Source organism: Lissotriton vulgaris, chromosome 11 (assembly GCF_964263255.1).
Source record: "Lissotriton vulgaris chromosome 11, aLisVul1.2, whole genome shotgun sequence".
Lineage (NCBI taxonomy): Eukaryota > Metazoa > Chordata > Amphibia > Caudata > Salamandridae > Lissotriton > Lissotriton vulgaris.
This window is the reverse complement of record NC_141699.1, coordinates 958,470,974-958,491,818: the sequence shown is the minus strand read 5'-3', so window position 1 is coordinate 958,491,818 and position 20,845 is coordinate 958,470,974. Positions and strand designations below refer to the sequence as shown.

The window sequence follows — 20,845 nt, the reverse complement described above, 5'->3', positions numbered from 1 at the left end:
GCAGTAGTGGCCGCAGTTGCCCTGGTCGAATGGGCACGCAGCCCCACATGAGGCTCTTTCTTGGCAAAGGAGTGACATGCTTTGATGTACAGAACGACCCACTGGGAGATGGTCTATTTGTGCACGCCCGACCTTTTTAGGCACTCACGCAGCCAACAAAAAGCTTACCATCCGCCCGGAACTGCTGTGTATGCCGTTGATAGAATGCGAGCGCACGTTTTGGGTCCAGACGGTGGCGCCTCTCCTCTTCCCTTGAAGGATGGGAGGCGGAAAGAAGGTGGGCAAAGTGATAGTCTGCCCGATGTGGAAGGGCGTGACAACCTTTGGCAGAACAGAAGGACAGGTCCTCAAAACCACCTTGTCCGGATGAACAGAAAGGAAAGGAGGTTTGGAAGAAAGGGCCTGGGGCTCACTCACTCTTCTGACAGAGGTGATAGCAACCAGGAAAGCTGTCTTTAGAGTGAGAAGAGGCAAAGGACAGTTATGAAGGGGCTCGAAGGGAGCGCACATCAGAAAAGTCAAGACAAGATTTAAGTCCCACTGAGGCAATATGAAGGGTACAGGTGGAAACGTATGCGTAATGCCTTTAAGAAAACTGTTAACAAACGAGGGGCTTAAAAATAAAAGGCTGATCTGGAAGCCGCAGAAAGGCAGAGATGGCCGAAAGATAACCTTTGATAGTGCACAGAGCAGAGCCCTGCTGGGCCAAAGAGAGAAGGAACAGAAGAACCTCAGAAAGAGGGGCAGAAACGGGATCCACAGCCTTCGCTGTGCACCATGCACGAATCTGTTCCACCTGCCAGAATGATATCACAGACTTCGGGAGAAAGATCGGAGGGTCGCCGCTCAATCTCCATGCATGGAAGTGGAGGCTGGACAGGTTCGTGTGGAGGACAGTCCCCTGCTGCTACGACAGAAGATCCTCCCTAAGAAGCAGACGGATCGGGGTATCGATGCTCATACTGAGTAGCTCGGGATACCATACTCTACGAGCCCCAGTCCGGAGCCACAAGAATGACCTGGGCCCGGTCGTGCCTGATCTTCTTCAGCACTCTGGGCAGAAGTGGTTTAGGCGGAAAGGCATACAACAGACCGCAAGAAGAAAAGCAACTCTGAGCGAGTGCCGTTTTGGAAATTCCAACGCGCAGAACTGATGACATTGCGCGATCTCTTCTATGGCAAATAGATCTAACCAAGGCTCTGCCCACTGCAGAACGAGACCTTGCGCCACGTCAGAGTTCAGACGCCATTCGTGATCCACCATGCACTGGCGGCTGAGTTCGTACGCCCTGGCGTTGAGAGAACCTGCCAGGTTTTGAAACACCAAGGTAATGCCTTGATGGTCCAGCCAAGTCCAGAGAGCCTCCTGACATAAGGTCCACGACCCCACCCCGCCCTGCTTGTTGCAATACCACATGGCGGTGGTGTTGTCCGTGAACACCAGCACTACACTTTCCCGGACAGAGGGAATAATAATCCACATTTGTAAAGCGCGAACAATCACCCATAAGGGTCTCTAGGCGCTGGGGGCCGTCGGGAAGATTAAGCAAGCTATTGCCCAGAGTCACAGGGTGCTGGGCTAATCTGCCGCCGGGGATCGAACCGTGATCCCCAGATTCCGGAGTCAGTCGCCCTGGCCGCAGCCTCACACCTATCAGGAATGCCTTCAGTGCAAGTGGGATCGCCCGCAGCTCCAGAAGGTTGATATGGAGCCGGGACTCCGCCGGAGACCAGAGGCCTCTGAACTCCGCTTCTCCCATGTGGCCTCCCCATCCCATGAGGGCCGCATCCATCACCACTGTGTGCTCTAGTTGTAGAAGGGAGAGGGATCTGCCACTGACCCAATTGAGATTCGTGAGCCAACACTGCAACTGTTGTGCTTTGCCCTCCGAGATCCAGACGTGATCGGACATGTTGCCCTGATGCTGTGCCCACTGGAACTTCAGGTCCCACTGCAGAGCCCGCATATGCCATCTGGCATCTGTCACCAGCAGGATACAGGAGGTCATCAAGCCCAGAAGCCAGAGGGTCAGCCTGACAGAAACCCAGGATAGAGGCTGAAAGGCTGAAAGAGCGGAATCATAGCCTGAATATCCCGGACCCGCTGCTCTCGAGGATAAACCTGAAACAGCGTCAAATCCAGAACCGCTCCAATGAAGGGGAGCTTCTGAGAGGGACTCAGGCGCGACTTCGGCACGTTGACTGAGAACCCCAGCAAATGCAAGAGGTCGGCCGTAGTCTGGAGGTGGGTGACGACTGTCTGGGGCGAGCACGCCTTCAAGAGCCAGTCGTGAAGGTAGGGGAAGACTGACACCCCTGACCTGAGCAGATGAGCTGCGACCACCGCCATCCACGGGGGGGGGGGGGGGGGGGGGGGGGGGGGGGGGCACTGTTAAGGCCGAAGGGGAGCATGGCAAACTGAAAATGCTCCTGGCCTACCATGAACCGCAGGTAGCGCCGGTTGGCCGGCAGGACGGGGATGTGAAAATAAGAGTCCTGCAAATCCAACGCCACCATCCAGTCTCCAGGGTCCAGGGCAGCCAGGACCAGAGTCAGAGTCAGCATCTTAAACTTCTCCTTCCGGAGGAAAGGATTGACGTCCCGGTGGTCCAAGATGGGGCACAGGCCCCCCCCTTGTCCTTCTTGCGGACCAGAAAGTAGTGGGTATAACAACCCCTTCCTACTTCCTGACCGGGAACGTGCTTGATGGCCCCATTGGCCAAGAGGGCTGAGACTTCCTGATGGAGAAGAGACAAATGATCCCCCGACATGCAGTTGTACCGAGGTGGCATGGCTGGGAGGAGAGGACAGAAAGGGGAGTGCGTAACCTTGGCTGATTATCTGCAGCACCCACTTGTCTGATGTAATATCCCGCCAGTAGTGGTGGTGGCAGATCCTGCCACCTACCGGCGTGGGGTGCTCCCATAACCTCGGATTAGGAAGACTTAGAGGCAGAAGCAGCAGGGGTTGAAGTGGACTGACCCGCATGCTGGTTACCAGACCAGCCCCTGCGGAATCCACGGCAGCGCTGAGGCTGGTTCTGCACAGGCTTACTGGAAAGAGCGTGCCTGGGTGCCCCTGCCCTGGTGTCATGAGTTGCCATTGTCGAGTCAATTACTTGAGGAAGAAGAGGGACAACTACCCCCTTATGTCTCACCTGTTCTTTACTTACAGTTCCCGAGAGATCCACAACTCATGGAGGACGACGCTCCCTTTATCAAAGACCGTATTCCCGATGACGTCATGACCCATGTGATGCGATCACATGCTTTCGGAGGGGAGGAGTCCTCCAACGCGGGGATATTTGAGTCGGGACGGAAACTGGAGGGAGCGCGACCTATGGAAGAGGACACCTCGGAGAGAACGAAGAAGTTGAAGAGGAACCAAAAACTTGCCTCCTGTCGGATCTGGGCTCGCCTGCCGGACCATCAGGGACAGAAGCCGTGGATTTCGCCAGGACCCCGAGGAATTGGAGGTACCGACGCAAGAGGAATCTGAGGGCTGAACTGGAGAGCCAGCACCCACCACAAGAAAGGAAGCCGGACCCGTTCCGGTACCACGAACAAGGCAGTCGCGTGCCTGGAGGTGCGTGGCTCCCGGAGGTATATGCTAGGGTACGCGGGTGGTTGAACAAACGGACCGCTACTAGTGATGTCCACTTTGGGGTAGAGGGAGGGGACTGCTGATCACTAGACTGTTTTTTTTCTGTTATTATTAAAACAGTAGGATCCACTTGGTGACTGTACAGGTGTACTCCCCTCACCCCCTCTCCCAATAGAGCATTATCCCAAGAGAGGAAGAAGTCCTAAAACGTTCTTTTCTTTTCACTTTACGTTTCCTGGTTTGCAACCTCTGAGAAGGTACGCTTCCCTGACGATAAGGAGAAGAAGACAAAGAATCAGAGACTAAGAGCCCTTCTACGCCCTTAATACGAAAGAGCATGGACTGAGACTGTTTTTGTTTTATAGACTTTGTTTAATAAACCCGCTCAAACCCCTTATATCTTCCCTGGCCTCCACGTGTTTTATGACACCTGGCCACGAAAGGAACGAAACCACAGCGTGGCAGGGGTCTTCGCGGAAAGACCCAAAGACTTGGCCGTGGCACGAGAGTCCTTAAAGTGCTCCAGGGTATTGTCGGCCTTATCGCCAAAGAGGCTGGAGCCATCAAAGTAACCAGGCGTGGCGCCGCAACGCCACGGTCGTGGTAATTGCCCTGCCCAACGAATCAGCGGTGTCCAAACCACACCTGATGGCAAACTTCGCCGCATCCTTGCCTTCCGCAATCGCTTGTGAAAGGACAGCCTGGACCTCCTCAGAACACTGAGGCAAGACCTCAGCTACCGAATCCCACATGCGTGAGAGTAACGGCCCAACAAGCAGGCGGTGTTAACCGACAGCAACCCCAAGCTAGCTGAGGAGAACAACCTCTTGCCAAATTGGTCTAACCTTTTAGAGTCCTTGTCCAGTGGAGCCTTGGGAAAGGAACTCTGCGACGTTGAGGCCTGAATGACCAGGCTCTCAGGTGTGGGGTGAGTGGTCAAGAAGGCAGGGTCACCAGGCGCGGGCGGTGACGTCTGGCGACGTTTTTATCCACCGGCACCCCCGAGGCCGGTCACAACCAAGTGCCCAAGATGACTTCGGTGAGAGCCTCAGGTCGAGATGGAGAGCCTCCGCAGCCTCATGGTATAGTAAGCGCCCTCCTCCATAGTAGGTGGAGGAGAGGCAAACCCCGGGTCCGAAGACACGTCAAGCTCGCCCGCATCTAGAAGGTCGTCCACCCAATCCTGCTCGGACTCATACTGCCGGGCAAGGTGGTACTCGGAGCCGTCCCAGTCCTCGTCCGGCTCCAGAGTAGAGTGAGCCAGCTGCGGCGGCAGGGCTGGAGCCGGAGAGGAGGAAAGCGGCGTTGGGAACGGCGCTGAAAACTGTGCCAGTCGGGCCAAGACAGAGCTGTATCCCAGTGTGGATCCCAGGTCGGAATGAAATGGTCTGAGAACTGGGGCAGAGATGGAATAAACTGCCCCCAGTGCAGCGCCTGTGGCGGAGCCGGTGCCAGCCGCGCTGCACCTTGAGGCGCCGGGGCTGGCGCCAGTGGCAGAGCCGACGGGCCCACAGGATCTGGACACGGGCCTGAAGACGCGCCAGCGGAAGCCCAGGGCCTAAAAAGGGGGTCCATGGCAGCAAGCAACGCTTGCATCTGTTAGTTAGTCGCCGACGGACCCGGGTATAGCGGGTAGGTCGTGGGACTCCCCGGCTCCAGAGGAACTGCAGGGGCGGAGCCCCTGTCCCCCTCGCCCGCCTCCGGGTAGCGACGGGGGTATGTCGGAGAGCGAACACGCTTCTTTGACATTTTATTATGGCGTCGCTTACCGGAATCTGAAGGCGAAGACTTAAGAGTCCGAGGAGCGACGGCTTCGGTCCCGCGAACGGCCCCTAGACCTGGAGCGGCAGTGAGAGGAGTGCCGGACCTCCAGCAACTTCCGGCACAGCTCCCGCAAGGCCTTTGGGGCCATGGCTCGACCGTCTCAGGAGTCATGATCTGTCTCCAGGCAGTAGAGGCACACATCAAGGGGGTCCGCCACAGACATGTTACGGCGGCACGACCCACAAGACTTAAAGCCGGGCATCCCTATGTGCACCAGGAGACAAGAGGGGAGACAAAAAGTTTCAAAAAGTAGTAAAAAAATGACTGAGGTACGTGCTCAATCCGGATCTGCGCTTTCGGCACAGAAAAACAAAGAACGGACGTCAGCGCGCATGGGTGGCCCCTAAGTAGTCTCTGTGATGTAATCTCGGCACAAACGGCGCCAGTGACAGATGTGGAGCCGCAAGACGCCACCTACCGACACGCAGGGGTACTGCTAAGCAAAACTTTCCAGATCCAGTCTGACGCCTGGGGAATATTCTAAGGTAAGGAATCTATCACTAATGTGTCTCTTTCAGATTGGGGATATTTAGGTGGTAGAGGGCCACATTAAAATTGATTTGCACAGCTCCTCTCAAAGATTTATAACACTCGTCGATACGATGTGATACATTTCTAGCCGTGAAGTAATGATCAAATCCGGTCTGATACTGGCGGGTTATGGCTCTGTAAGGGCAAATTAGAGCAGCTTGGCTGCAGCAGGCAAGGAGTAGGAGGACTGTTGTCCCTGAAGTGCATGGTTTCAGCCATCACCATGTCTCCTGGTCCATAAAGTGTCTGAACTGGTTGCTGTACTGGCTGACAGGGCTGTCACCGTCTGAATGCCAGGCCTCATGAGTAGCTCCTGAATTTCCTGTACTGTTGGTTAAATTGATTTACCAGCAAAAGCAACCCTAAGCAGCAGGCAATATTGTGGCCCCCCATAAAGCATTCCCTTTTTTTCTGAATAATCTAGAGCCATCAAACAGCATTTTCGTTAGGGATGCCTGGTCATCCCTTGAAAATCCTGTTCTGTGTATCCAAGTGTGGTGGCTAAGTACTATGTTGTGCTATGGCGAAACACACATAGTATGTGGCATCAGGGGTAGTACACAACAGTTACTTTGCTGTATCCTGACCATACTGAAAGGTGAAAGAGAAAGTCACCCTGAGGTCACCTAGACAATCCAGCAAGACCTCGGCAGCCAGTTCCTGCATTGCTCGGGTCTCTCTACCAAGGAGGCAGATTGCATTCAGAGAAAAACAAGGATAGGCTGGCTAAAGGAAAAAATGTTACCCCTAAAGTGTCAGTGTGCTTAAAACTCTGGTGTGCAGGGTAGGAAAGAGTTTGGATTCACCTTACTGAGTGATGGCTGCACCTTTGGGTTATCTGCATAGGATGCTGAGTGAGGAATGAAGGGTCTCTAGGGGTCTTTCTATGTTACCTAGCCACAGGTCGACTCACGAGTAGCTGAACATGGTTTGGGCTAGTGAGAGATTTGGCTACCACAGGGGCGGTAGTAGAGCTAAGGGAAATGGCTTCAGTATATCTGGCAGCATGATCCACTACCACCAGTATGTATTTGTTTCCTGAGGCTCTGGGAGGTTCAAGTGGATCCACTATATCCACACCTACCCTCTCAAAGGGTACCCCACCACTGGTAGTTAAATTAAGGGGGGCTTTGGGTGCCCATCTGCTTTGCCACTGGCTTGACAGGTGACACAGGAGCTTACAAACTCCTTCACTTTCTGGGACATCAGAGTTAGCCATACCTCTGTAGGATCTAGGCCATTTACTCCTTGGGTTTAGAGGGTAGAGCACGAAGTTCCCATCCTCCCCAAGTAGTTGAGGTGGGTGGATTAAGACATCATCATCACTACGTTGTTCCCCATCCTCCTGAAGGTTTTTACCTTCAACAGCAAGGTGGTCCCTTGCAATCCCTGCCAGGAACTCCTGGAGTTGTATTCTGGTAGGGTTGGACCCAGTTCTCATTTTTTTAGCTTTACCGAGACGCCTTAACTCTCTAAACTCTAGGTTGGAGTAAGGGGAGAGGTCGAACTCCTCAGGGTTGCTCATTGATTTACTAAAGTAGGGTTATTTTTAGAAGACTCAACATTCTAAGCACTTCCACTAACTTCAGTGACTTAAGCTTCTGAAAAAGATTACTACAGGGACTTAATATAAGGCTCTAACACGACTTTTATAAATATGGAACATAGTCAATTAAAAACAAAAAGTTTTACTAAAGTACATTTTTGTTTTCTTGTTCTGTGATCAAAGGTTGACTAAGTTAGTCCAATCAATTCAAGGCTTTACCTCAGACTGCTGATCCACAAATGTAAGAAGCTGGCTCTGTATATACTGTTCCAAAGTAAGGTATAGGTATCTCTTTGTGGTAGTGAGGGCGAACAGTTAGGCTTATCAGGAGAGTGTGTTAAGCATTTATTGCATTCACTCAATCAAGGCTGATGGCACACACTCAGACATAATCCAGACCAATTAAGTAGGTATGCCAATGCAAGGCTGTACATAAAAATGCAATTGTGGATTGTATTGGAATTGTTTCTTTCCATACAAAATGGGAAGCCAATACAGAATATTTTTATAGGGGTAGGGCCAAAGTAGTTGTTGTCCACTTCTTCCTGGGTCAGCATGGCTCTTTGGGTCCTTTCTTCCTCGAATCTGAGGAGGCAAGGTTCAGGGTCGCCCCTAAATACTAAATTTAGTGGTTTTACAGGGGGCGTGCAGGTCGGGACCAATGGATCCCATCCATGGGATGAGTGCACCCCGTATTATGCCACCCTCCAGTGGAAGGGGACATGAGCCTCTTCCTTATTGGCTGGGTCCACTCATCTTCAAAATAGAGGGGACTGAGATGTGTGCTTCACCTTGCCTCCCCCACCTGAGGAGTGGGGTTGGCAAAGGTGGGCACACCTCTCCTCCTAACTCTGTTTTCCAGCCGATTCTCCCACCCAAAGTGGGGGTCAGAACCAGTGGGCGCCAGTTGTTGGGGGCAGCAAAAGGCAGGGCAGCTCAAAAAGGCGGCAGGCCTTTGAAACTTCCCCTTCGTGGACCCAGACCATCCTGGGGAGGTGGCATTACACCTCTGCCTCAATGGGCTTGGTCTCAGGACCCAGAGAGCGGAGGCTCTCTACCCAGGGATCCAGAAACCTGTCTGGTGGTGGCAAATGGCAGGCAGCCATTCAGGAACCACACCAGGGTTGATAGCTTTTCTGGGGGCAGTGTGGGTTTAATGCACTGAGAAGGTTGCTAACAAACTTCCCAGTTTTAAGTGAAACCATTATGAAGCTGTGGAGTTTGCAATGACCAACTCCCAGACCATATGCTCCATATGGCTTCGCTGCACTTACAATGCTTAAGAATGGACTTAGACACTGTAGGGATACAGTACTCATGCAACTGGACCCTCACCTGCAGTCTAGTGCACCCCGCTGGAGTGCTGGCTTGCCTAAGCCATAGGGAGTGGAATGCATGTTTGGCATATCAAATTTTCTCTGCATCAAAACATGCAGCCTGCAATGGCAGTGTTTGATTGTTAAGGTACATGGCCTCTAAGGGTGGCACAGTAGGTGCTACAGCTCTTAGAGGCCTTCCCTGGTCACATTGCCCTTGGTTCCCATGGTACATTTTACAAAGGGCTTACCTGTGGCCAGAGATGTGCCAATTGTCAGTACAAACGTACAGCTTTGGGAAAAAACGAAGGCCCTGGGAACCTGATTGCCAGGGACCCAGGTCACATCAAGTCAAAAATGAATCAAATGTCAGGCAAAAAGTGGGGAATAACCATGCAAGTAGGGGCACTTTCCTACAATGGAACATCGACTAGCCTCTCAAATGAGGGAGTCGACTTCGCAATGTTAAGAAAGCCTTCAATATAATAGTTTGGGAGTGTCCATACAAAGCTCTGAGAAAAATGGGATTCTGTGTGGAGATACTGAACTGACCAAAATTGTTGCACGTTGCTTTCATGCCCAGAGTCAAGACATGGAAAGAGATATCGGAGCCCTCGCTGACACACAAGGACCAAACAAAGATGCTCCCTATCGCCCTGGTTATTAGATGTGGCTCCTGCGCACTTAGCCTAATATATGAAGCAAGTTGACAGGCAATCTGGGATGAACATAAATAAGTACACCCACATCATATCTTTATACAGCAACACCTGGTTGCAAGCAGGGTTGCCACCCATGCTTGCACACCTAGAGCAGTTCAGGAAAGCTTCTGATCTAGCAGCTAATAAAACCAAATTGTGTCTGTTTCACTCACTGCTCAGGGGGCACAGGGCATTGCCCCGACCAACACGCATGCCACGGTCATGAACCGCAACATTTTTTAATACCTTGGGGTACAGCTGTTTACAGAACTGGTAGATGTAATAGCCAGTAATCTCAATAGGTCTCTAGCCCTGGCTGGAACATCAATGACCTTTAGGAAAAAACTACCATTACAGGTATTGGAACATGTGGCACTCACAAAAAGACACTCTTGCCATGCATGCTATATTGCAATTATTACAGAAACTCACTTGAACTTTTGTACCACAGTATTTATCACCCTATTTATCGAGTTAATTTGGGGACCAGGCAGACTCTAAGCAGTACTTGACAATAAATATTTACCAATTGCCAAGGGTTGTCCTGAAGGACCTGATTTTGAGATCTATTCCTAGCTGCACAGCTCCTAGATAAAGTACACAAACATTGATGGAGTGCTTGAATTAATCTCAGCCACTGGGAAATCACTCGGGCTGCATCCCAGCTCATCGTTATTTTGCACACCATGCCACCTCAGTTTGGGCCCAGCTATATTTCGATCCGTCTTGACACTGCTCCAATTGAAACAATTCATTCTGAACTGCAAAGCTAGGTCCTTCCTGACCTGAAACAAAAGCAACACAGGGCTGGTTTTACCCATGTTATAGGCCCATAAGATAGGTATAGCTTGGTTCCAGCGACAGTGTGCACGGGACCCACGTCTGGGTATACCCGTCAAATTTAGGGCAACACAATAAGTACACAAAAAGTGATGAATGGAATGCTGCAATTAATCTCAGCCACTGGCAATTACTCTGGGGCGCATGCCAGTCCATCGTTATTTGGCACACCCTGCCACCTCAGTTGGGACCCAGGTATATGCACATTAGTCTACACCCTGCTCCAATGGGAACATTACAGCCCAAAGTGCCAACCCAAAGTCAATATATCTCAACAAAGAAATGCAGACTTTAGGTGAGAGTGATCTTTTTAAATTTATCTTGGATCGATTCCAAATACAATTCACTACCCTTGTAAGATCCTTTTGGCACAAACGTCTAGCAACAAAACCTCCAAGTCAGGAAGCTAGCACTGGCAGAAGGTGTGGCGGTCTAAGATGATGTGCCTTCTTTACAAACTGACAGAATACCAACATTTGATTATATAGATAACCTATGTGTCAGGGGATTCTATCCCTCAACAGCACTAAATCACTGCTGCCTGCATCCTATTCTAATACAGTGATAATAGTTTGAGATGAAAAGAGATGGATGGCTGTAGATCTATTTGTTTCGAGGATGTGCAGGGGTGAAATAAGTGCACATGTTCAGAAGTAGCTCCTACTGAAAGAGCAACAATGCTTGAGACCCATCTTTTAACATGTAATAGAACTAAAAGGTGACTGGGTTTGCAGAAATGAATATAGAACACTATTACAATTAATGAAGTTATTTCTACCACCTTCTACGGAAAGTGAATGGGCTGGAAAAGGCACTGGCAGCCTAAACAAAAGGGAGGTTCAGCTGTTGAAAGTAAATATATATTTCCATTGTAGATCGGTATATTTCACATGGGGGGCTTATAGGAAGTCATTACCCCCTGGCTTACACTAATAGAAACAGTCTTCTTCTGTATATCCACACAAGCCCCCTTGCACTAGGTAGACACCCCTCCAGACCCACCTACCCTTTCTTGTGCTAAAGGGTGCTGGAGGATGTAACGCTCAGGTGACCGTTCCATCACCCACCCCTGCCTCTTGTGTCACCTGGCCAGCATGTTTTTCCTGTCACCGGTGCATTAATTTGCTAATCTGTGTCGTGCCCCTCCTCTACCTCGAAGTTCTCCCCATTCTCTCGCCTCAACTACTAGCTGAGGGAGGTTTCATTTATCTCTTCCTATCGGGCTAATTCCATTATAGCAGGGCACCCAAGAAAACGAAGTTTGGTTGTTACACAATGCGAATGCAAGCAGCTAAATGTTTCACCAATCAAACCGAACCATTGTACCTTCACTCGGTTAGTGAGAAATGTCTTTCTGACTAGGTTTGCCATTTTCGGCACCGATTGTCACACAACCAAAACCTAAAGTCTGTATTCTCTACCAATGCTTTATAGTGCTCGATATGTCGGACATGTCTCAAATTGTTTAAAAATTATAAATATACATATATATATTTTTTTCTTCAAAGAAACATTCTTCTAAACTTGTGCTGTTTGCGATTTCAAAGCTTCAATTTTCTTTTCAGTACTGCATAAGAGGTGGAGTATTAATCCGATAGGCCAGAACGTTTTTACTGAAACGTAAACTCACACATATCAAATAGTTAATCATCAAGGTTGAAAACGGTAATGAAACAAATGCAGATGAATAGACTCAACTATGACATGCATGACAGCAAAAGCTTTTGCAAAGGCTTTTTTTAGAACCACAAAAAAAAAAATACCTCTTCGGGAATCTCAATTCCTGGAGTTGCTGGTACACCAGTCATAAAGTCACTTGTGATAAAGGTTCGTATCACCACAGATCTTTGACAGGAAGGCTGTTTTTGTAACGTATCCCGATCAAAATGTAAGGGTGTCAAAATCACTGGCATCTGACTGATTTTGCCTACATAACCTTCAAAAATAAAAAGCAGCATATTAGGCAATGATTTCAAAAGACAATGCTTTTTTTAATGTTGTTAAATGGCATAAGCAATACAGTTTATTTTAGAGGAAGAAGGGAAGATAACAATTGTACATTGTTGTTTCTGCACATCAATTACTCCACGTGCTGTTGAACAATGTGGTTAGAAGTAGTAGGAACCATCTATGAGAACGTCTACCTGACTCAATTTTTCAAAGGAAATTGTTCAATCATTGATATCTGCAGCTTCTAAAAGAATACACGACCCAGAGCAACTGAAAAGAACATTTTTGTTGACAGTTCAAATCTTTATGAACAACCACTTTCGACTAAATTAGGAAAATTCAAAATTAAACCTGTCCAAAAACATGTGCATCAGGCTGATGAATGCACTGTGGAAGTCTGAATAACTTAGTAGGATCACCTTTAAAAGAAATGCTTACCTACTTTTATCCCATCGCAGTTATCTTCATTGAAGTCATGAACATTAGAATAATTACTTACTGCATGCAGGGACCCCATAACACTTAAAAAATACAGTTAAATCACAAATCTGGTGCAAAACCAGCATACTTAATGCTATGTAGCACTTTCCAAAGCCTATTCTGGCTGATTTTCTCCCTGGAACTTGAATTATTCCAAACTCAACTCTTGTATAAAAAATGCTCTGCAATACCGGACCATAAAATTGCAGCCAAAGTTGTGAACAATTAAGGAAAAAGAAAAAGGTCTGACAGACTTCATACTAGCAGAGTCAAAGAAAAAAAAAAGACAGCCTATGCTTTTAGGAAGTCCAAAGTTTTCCAATTTCCTTCTTGGGCACAAGAAAGTAGTGGAAATAGCAACCACGACTTACTTCTGGGGTAGGTACTCACTCAACGGCTCCCCTGGCCAAGAGAGACGTAACTTCCTGTTGGAGAAGGGCCAGATGATCCTCCGGCATTCTATGGTTCTGAGGTGGCATGACTGGAGGGGAGATGGGGGGGTTGGGGGGGGGGCTAGTCTTGAAGGGGAGGGAGTAGCCCCTATGGACTATTTGCAACACCCACCGGACGTGATGGGTCACCAGTGGGGGAGGTGATGGCGAATCCTGCCACCCACTGGCGATTGGTGGCATTGTAAAGTCAGACTAGGAGGGTTTGGAGGCTGCTTCAGAGGGGGCAGTGGTGGACTGGCCCGCTCACTGGCCGCCAGAACACGGCCGTGAGTCTCAGGTCCCCGGCCGTGCAGGGGCTGAACAGCTTGTGCCGACCTGTCGCTCTGGGAGGAACATAGCGGGGCACCCTTTCCGTAGCTACGAAAGAGGCGAAAAACAGACTGTGCAGAACGGGTGGTGGAGAGGCCCAAGAACTTGGCCATAGCCAGAGAGTCCAAGAAGCGCTCTAGCACGCTGTCTGCTTTGTCGCCAAACAGGCGACGGCCATCAAAAGGCATGTCCAAGAGGGTAGCCTGGAAATCCCCCGAAAAACCTCAGCCAGGCGTAGCACCGAAGGGCCACCAACGTTGAAAGCGTCCTGCCTAGAGAGTCGGCGGTGTCCAGTCAACATCGTATGGTAAACTTGGCAAGGAAATAAACAAGCGATTCATCCAGGCCATATTCTAAAAGAGTCGCCCACAATTTAGACCTATTTACAAGGTCGAATGCGGACGATAGATCCATAAAAGCTAAATAGATTGGTGCAGACCGAGCAATGGTATATTTACCGATTACTAAATTTAAATTTAAACATTGCTCGGTTGTACCAACCCCGCTCCTAAACCCCATTTGGCAGGAGTCTAAAATCCCTGTATCGTCTACCCACTCATTAATTCTATTGTACAATACTCTTCCCAGAATTTTAAGAGTATTATCTAGAAGTGAGATGGGTCTGTAGTTCATTGGGTCTGTTTTCTCACCTTTTTTGTATATAGGCACTATTATGCTAGTAGACCATGTGTCAGGTATAGGTACTGATGGTAGGCTGTTAAAAACATTTGTCAGAATGGGTGCCCAGAGTTCTGGTTTCCATTTGATGATATCGATTGGGAGGCCATCTGGCCCTGGGGCTTTATTGCCGAGGCTTTGTTTAATGCCGGCGATGACCTCTCCCAGACTAATCTCTAGGGGGCACAAATCACCTAAGACGAAATGGTCATTGACGTCTGACGGTGTTGCATACACTTTAGAGAAATGATTTTCCCACTGGTGGCTGGATATGGTACAGCTTATGGCTGACGTTTGTGTACCCATATTGCGCAGGTTTTTACAGCAGCCCAGAAAATTGTGCCTTTTTTCCCAGATGCTGAGTCTGATAGCTCATCCCATCGTTCTAACAAAATGGTTGCCTTACGTTTCGCTATTTCAGTTTTATACCTCTTTCTTGCCTCCCTAACCTTCATTTGGCATCTAGGCCTAGCATTCAGTGCATTACGTAAGGCCCTGTTTGCGACTGAGCAGTTATTATCGAACCACTTCGGGTCCGTATTGATTTTACAGTTAGGGACAGTTAAAATTGTTTTTATAGCTGAGCACAGATTAGTGAAGTCAGAAATCACCCTTTGGTGATTGCCATCGACTGTTGTACATGAATCTATTAAATCTTGATGTTTGGTAGTGAGTTGGTTAGTTATACTACCACTATCCACCTTCCTCCATTTCAATCTTAGATTATTTGTAGCGGGAGTTATATCTCTTGCCCCCATAGTGGTTTTAAACACTGGCGGGGGGGGGGGGGGGGGGGGGGGGCCTAGTCTAATACTCGCAACCAGTGCATTATGATCCCCAAATGCAGTTTCGATTACCTTGGCCGTCGTAAGACTGTCAATAAGTTCAGGTGACATAAAGATATAATCTATAGTTGAGGAATGATCTCTTCCTCTAAATGTGGGGACATAGTTATCATTACGAGTTGGGCTTTCATCCATGATGTTAGTTAGCATATAGTTGCGGATAAGCAAGTCCAATTCATGCCCCCTTTTATCTACTCTGTCAATACAGATATTTGCCCTTTGTCGATCTGAATTAGAAATGCTGGCGTTAAAATCCCCAGCTAGAATAATTCCTTTACTTGTGGTATTTTCTGGGGATTCAGTTAAGGTACTCAAAAGTTTCGCTAATTCGATGAAATTAATATTTGGGATTGAGTGAAAGTCATTATTAAAAAAAATGATAATATAAAAGGGGACCTTTCTTTTATATTCAATAATCTGAATATTAGGGCTATTGGTTGGTATTACCTTGATGTTTCCACCTGCAGTAACCCTAATCCCGATTAACAATCCACCCATCGGTCTGCCAAAATCAGGTTTGCCCGCAGTTACACTGTTGCAGTGAAAGCCCTCAATATGCAGGTTGGCTGTGGCCCATGTTTCCTGGAACATGATTATGTCTATATTAGAAATATTCTCTAACCAATTTGGATCGGACAATCTTGGCTCCAGGCCAGCCACATTCCAACTAAGGATCGAGAGATCAGAATTAGACTTAGTTGGTATGTCAAGTATATTAGTACTGACATCTATCATGCTTTCAACGATTACAGACCTTTCTGGTGGCATTTCCCTTACGTGTGATAGAATATCTATGCCCTGGCTACTGCTAGTTGTTAGTGTTATTATTTTCTGTTTATCATTGTTTGTCCTCATGGGCGAGAGGTTGGGAGTCTGATTAACATGGGGATCCTGACTGTTTCTGCTATTATACTTGCTGTAACCATCCTGTTCTTTATGTGGGTTGATGGCTGGTATCAGTCATTCGACCATCTCTAAACAGCTATATCTGTTATAGGTCGGAAGCCCCATGTAATTGTCCATGGGGCCTACGTCCCTTCCCATGTTTCCTCCCCAATTGCCCATGTTCCCTTCCCAACTTCCCCATTCTTCACCCCAATCTTGGTAGACTGGTCTACTCCAATTCCTGTCGTAGCCTGGCCAGACACGACTCCTTGGAGGATAGAAAAAGGAGAGTCTTTTTGTCTCTATATGTTTATATGAACCTTGTGTGTTCCAAGAACATATATAATCTACAGTACGAGGATCCTCAAAGTTATTTATAACACAGTCTCCCTGGGTAGTCTTGCGCTCTTTTCCTATCCAGGGTACTCTACGAACACTTAGAATCCTACTAGTGTAGGGGTAGTGGTCGGTTGACATTAAGCCAATGTTGGACTTTATTTTTTAGAGACCAACTGGTTTCAGTGATGTGATCAGCTACCTCTGTGACCCCGGTCATGACTACTACCAGTGAGCTAGCCTCTGGGGAGAGGTGAACCGCACGTCTATGCTCTCCCTTCTTCTGATCCTTGTCCGGGAGCACAGGGGTTGGCTTAGCTTGACTTTCTACTTGTTTGGTGGATTGGGGGGGTGCAGTGTCGTTTGACGGTTTCACAGGGTTTTTATTTTCTTGAACTACTGATGACTTTGTTGTTACGGTAGTGCTCAACACTTGTGCTGTGGTCTTCTTGGGCCCTGTGACTATGGTGTTATTTCCAGTTTTAGTTTTAGTCCCCCATGTTTTATTTATTTATTATTACATTTCTTAAGCGCACAGCTACCCGTAGGTTTCCCGGCGCTGAGAGTAATCGCAGTATGCAAAAGTGTGGGAGGGTCCAGTCAGCAGTTTTACAGATCGAAAAGCCAGGTCTTAATTCCCTTGCGGAAGGCAAGGAAGCACTTTTCAGAGCGCAGAGGGGGAGGTAGAGAGTTCCAAAGAGAGGGAGCCAGGAAGGAAAAGGAGCGCCCTCCCATTTTTGCTCTCTTGATGCGCGGAATCCGGAACTTGTTCTGGGTAGAGGACCTGAGCGTACGTGGTGGGAGATAGTGCTGAACCAGGGCAGATAAGTAGCGAGGAGCTTTTCCGGACATTATTTTATGCATGAAGCATAGTGCCTTAAATTTGACCCTACTCTCGATCTTCAGCCAATGTAATTTACGCATATGGGATGAGGCTGAGGATCTAGCGGGTAGATTACAGATAAGGCGAACAGCCATGTTTTGTACTACCTGGTACTTCTTCGTTACCTCCTTACAGGCACCCAAAAGTAAGATGTTGCCATAGCCCAGGCGAGAGATGACAAGAGCCTGGACTACAGTTCTCAGGGTGTCGGAAGGCAGCATCCACGAGATTTTCCTAAGCCACCTGATGATGGTGGTGCAGGTGGCGGAAACTTTCACGACGTGCTGCCTGAAGGACAATTGGTTGTCCAGGAGGATACCAAGATTGCGAGCAGAAGAGGTTGGGGTAGGGAGAGGGCCCATCTCCGGAGGCCAATGTTGTGGGCCCCAGAGTGGAGTGTCATGTTAGAGAGGGCCCAGGGTTAGATGTATTTGTGGTAGTCTTAGGGGTGATTTTAGATAAAGCATGCAGCCCAGCTAGTTGTTTCTCAATAGTTGAGAGTCTGGTCTCTATTGGGGAAAAATAAGATCTAAAAAGTTCCTCAATTTTTACTAGCAGGCTACTATTTGCTACGCAACTGTTGTGTGTATCCCCCCCTACTGCGGGTGTTTCTATACTTTCTAATTCCAGACCTTCTGTAATCTCACCAGGGGTAAATCTAATGCTACCATTTTTTGTTTGGTTGTGTTTTACTTTGCTAGACTTTCTCGTTGGTGCATTTTTCTCTTTGGCCAATGCTGCTTTGGCTGGTTTCTTTTGCTTTGGTATAGCACCCTCTCTCTTACCCTGTGACTGTGTTTTCCTCACTTCTTCTGGCGTATGATTAATGAGTAAGTCCGGTGATTTTTCTAAGGCCAGACTTAGTTGAGAATCTGTTAAGAGTTGGGATGCAGATAAATCGACTATATTTGGCAAACTAAGGGTTTCTATCCTGACATCATTCATGGCATCTAGATCCTGGGTCTGTACTGGGGTTCTTGCTAATGCGAGAAGTCCCAAGGATGAACGCCTAGCTATTTGTAAGTCTTGAGACACTCTGCGTTCAAGGAGAAGGATGCCCTGATCTATAGCCTCATTCGCCCTAGTTATGAAATTATCCAATGGGCCGATTATCTGTCCTCCTCCCGCCGCAGTTTTGCTTCTACTTCCCCTTGTGGACATTTTATCAACTAGTACCTTATGAGTTGAATGAAATGTCCGAACGTCAAGTCTTCAGGGTGGGTATGAAACCATAAACCAAAAACCAAGAGGGGGGGGCCCGCCCTTGGCCCGGGCCGCGGGGGCAGACGCTGTGCTTTATTGCCCCCTGGCGCGGTATCCGGGCGCTAGGGCTGCTGGGTAGTGTAGTTCAGCAGGCCCGCGCTCCACTCTGCGGCCGCACCTGTGGTGTAATGTGCGGCGGCGGGAGGCGAGCCCCTGTGTCCACGGGTCTGGGCTGGCTGCAGGACAACGTCGCTGGTAGGTCCTGGTCTCTCCTTTGGTCTGTGGCAAAAGTCCCCCACTCCATAACAAACATGGACCCACGTCGATATGCCTTCATTGGGGATCCTTTCCCTCCAGGTCGCCACGATGGTTCTTCCCTGCATCTAGTACATGGATAGGCTCCTCAGGGACGAGTTGAGAGAGACAATTAGCAATTTTTTTTCAGCTGAATCATCCGGAAGATACTTCACCCCTAAATAAATGGGATTCCTTTAAGGCAGTACTGTGAGGCAAGTGTATGGAACTTAATTCTAGAATAAACAAACAGAGTTAAAGAACGCCCAGACCTAGAGACAGCCCTAAAAGCAGCAGAGCAGGTATACAAACAAACGCCGACACGGGAAACACACAGTAATTGAATGGCTCTAAAAGGGAAACTCACTGCTATATACACAAATAGAGCAGAACTCACACTCCTCCGTTTGCGCCATCTCTCTTATGAGCATGGTAATAAAATAGGATCCTATCTAGTGAGGCAACTCCGGGTGTAATGAGAGGGGGAACACATAGGAGGGATCCGTGACGAGGGGGCACCCTACATGACTCTGAAGAATCCAAGGCACTACTCCGCGCAATTCTATGAGGGGCTGTATCAAGCATTGCCCACAGAAGCAGCGGCCCAGGACGATTACCTTGATTCAGTGACCCTCCCACAGGTGACCCAGGCTCAAAATGAAGCGCTTAGCACGCCTATATCTGACGAGGAGGTGCAGGCGGCAATATCTGTGCTTAAGCCTCAAAAATCCCCTCGGCCGGATGGTTTAACGGCATATGCTGCAGATGTCAAACCTCACCTGACAAGGCTGTTTAACTATATGGCCTCCGAAGCAGAGGTGACTCATTTGATATGAGAGGTGTTGATCACTGTCATACCCAAAGCAGGGAAGGACCCTCAACTCTGTTCCTCCTACAGGCCGATAGCACTTCTAAATATAGACACAAAAATGTACTCAAAGATTTTGGCGGCTAGGCTGGAGGAGATACTGCCAGATTTGATCCACCCGGATCAATCTGGGTTCATCAAGAGAAGGCAGACATGATACTGTTCGGTGGGTTTTCCATCCAATAGAAAAAGTAACTAAGTTCCGCCTGTCTGCAGTACTTTTGGGCTTGGATGCAGAAAAAGCATTCAGCAGGGTTGACTGGTCCTTCCTTTTTCGTGCACTGGGAAAATTCGGACTGGGAGAAGCATTTATTAAAATGGTGAGGGCCAATTATGCCTATCCCACATCAAGGATGATGTTAAATGGTGCGCGTTCTAATATGTTTCCCTTTACCAGAGGGACACGACAAGGTTGCCCTCTGTCCCCTCTTCTTTTCGCCCTTAGTATATAGCCCCTTGCCGCTAGGATTCGAGCGACACACGAAATAAGAGGAATCCACTTGGTATCGATAGAACACAAGGTGTCGCCATTTGCGGACGATTTTCTGCTCACACCGTCATCACCTTGCGCCTCACTGAGAGCGCTCCAGAAAGAGCTTCTGGACTTTGAGGAGGTGTCCGGCTTCCGCATCAACACATCCAAGTCCTCTCTACAAAATCTGACGCTACCTCCTCTGGATATGGAATCTCTCCGAGCAGACTTTCCGTACCATTGGGCCAAGCATAACATCTATCTAGGAATCAAAATAACACTGAGGTTGGAGGGTCTTTTCCAGGCTAACTACCCCGCGCTGCTCCTACAAGTACAGCATGAGCTGAAACGCTGGAAACCAATGTATATATCCTGGCTAGGATGCATCCATGTGATTAAGATGACAGTACTCCCAACATTTTTAGATCTGTTTCAGGCCCTACCTATAGGTTTGGACAAAAAATGATCCCCCAAGATACGCATGATGATCACATGTTACATCTGGCAGAACGGACGAGCGAGACTAACCTTTGCGCTACTCAGACGTTCCAGGAAGGCAGGTGGGGTGTCCCTACCAGACCTAGAGTTCTATTATAAAGCAGCCCAACTACGGGTGTTAGCCGAGTGGTCCCTACGAGAATATGATAAACACTAGTTACATATTGATAGAGCTATAGTGTGCGTACCATTTGGGACTTGCTTTGGAAGCCTAAGAGGTTTCGCCCTCGTAATGCATATCTCAGCACACCCACCCAGACAACCTTGAGGGTGTGGGACACAGGAGTGGGCAGGACATCGTATCCTTCACCGCATACACCGATCCACTTTA

At 48.5% G+C, this 20,845-nt stretch overlaps 1 protein-coding gene across 1 annotated transcript in view; it reads right to left on the bottom strand.

Moving 5' to 3' along the window:
* The window catches only part of GMPS (guanosine monophosphate synthase), a 433,428-nt gene that overhangs the window by 32,840 nt on the left and 379,743 nt on the right, over positions 1-20,845 (bottom strand). The window contains exon 15 of the mRNA XM_086944124.1: positions 12,125-12,297. Within this exon, the coding sequence (XP_086800250.1) occupies positions 12,125-12,297 (173 nt within the window). The remainder of the gene's footprint in view (positions 1-12,124; positions 12,298-20,845) is intronic.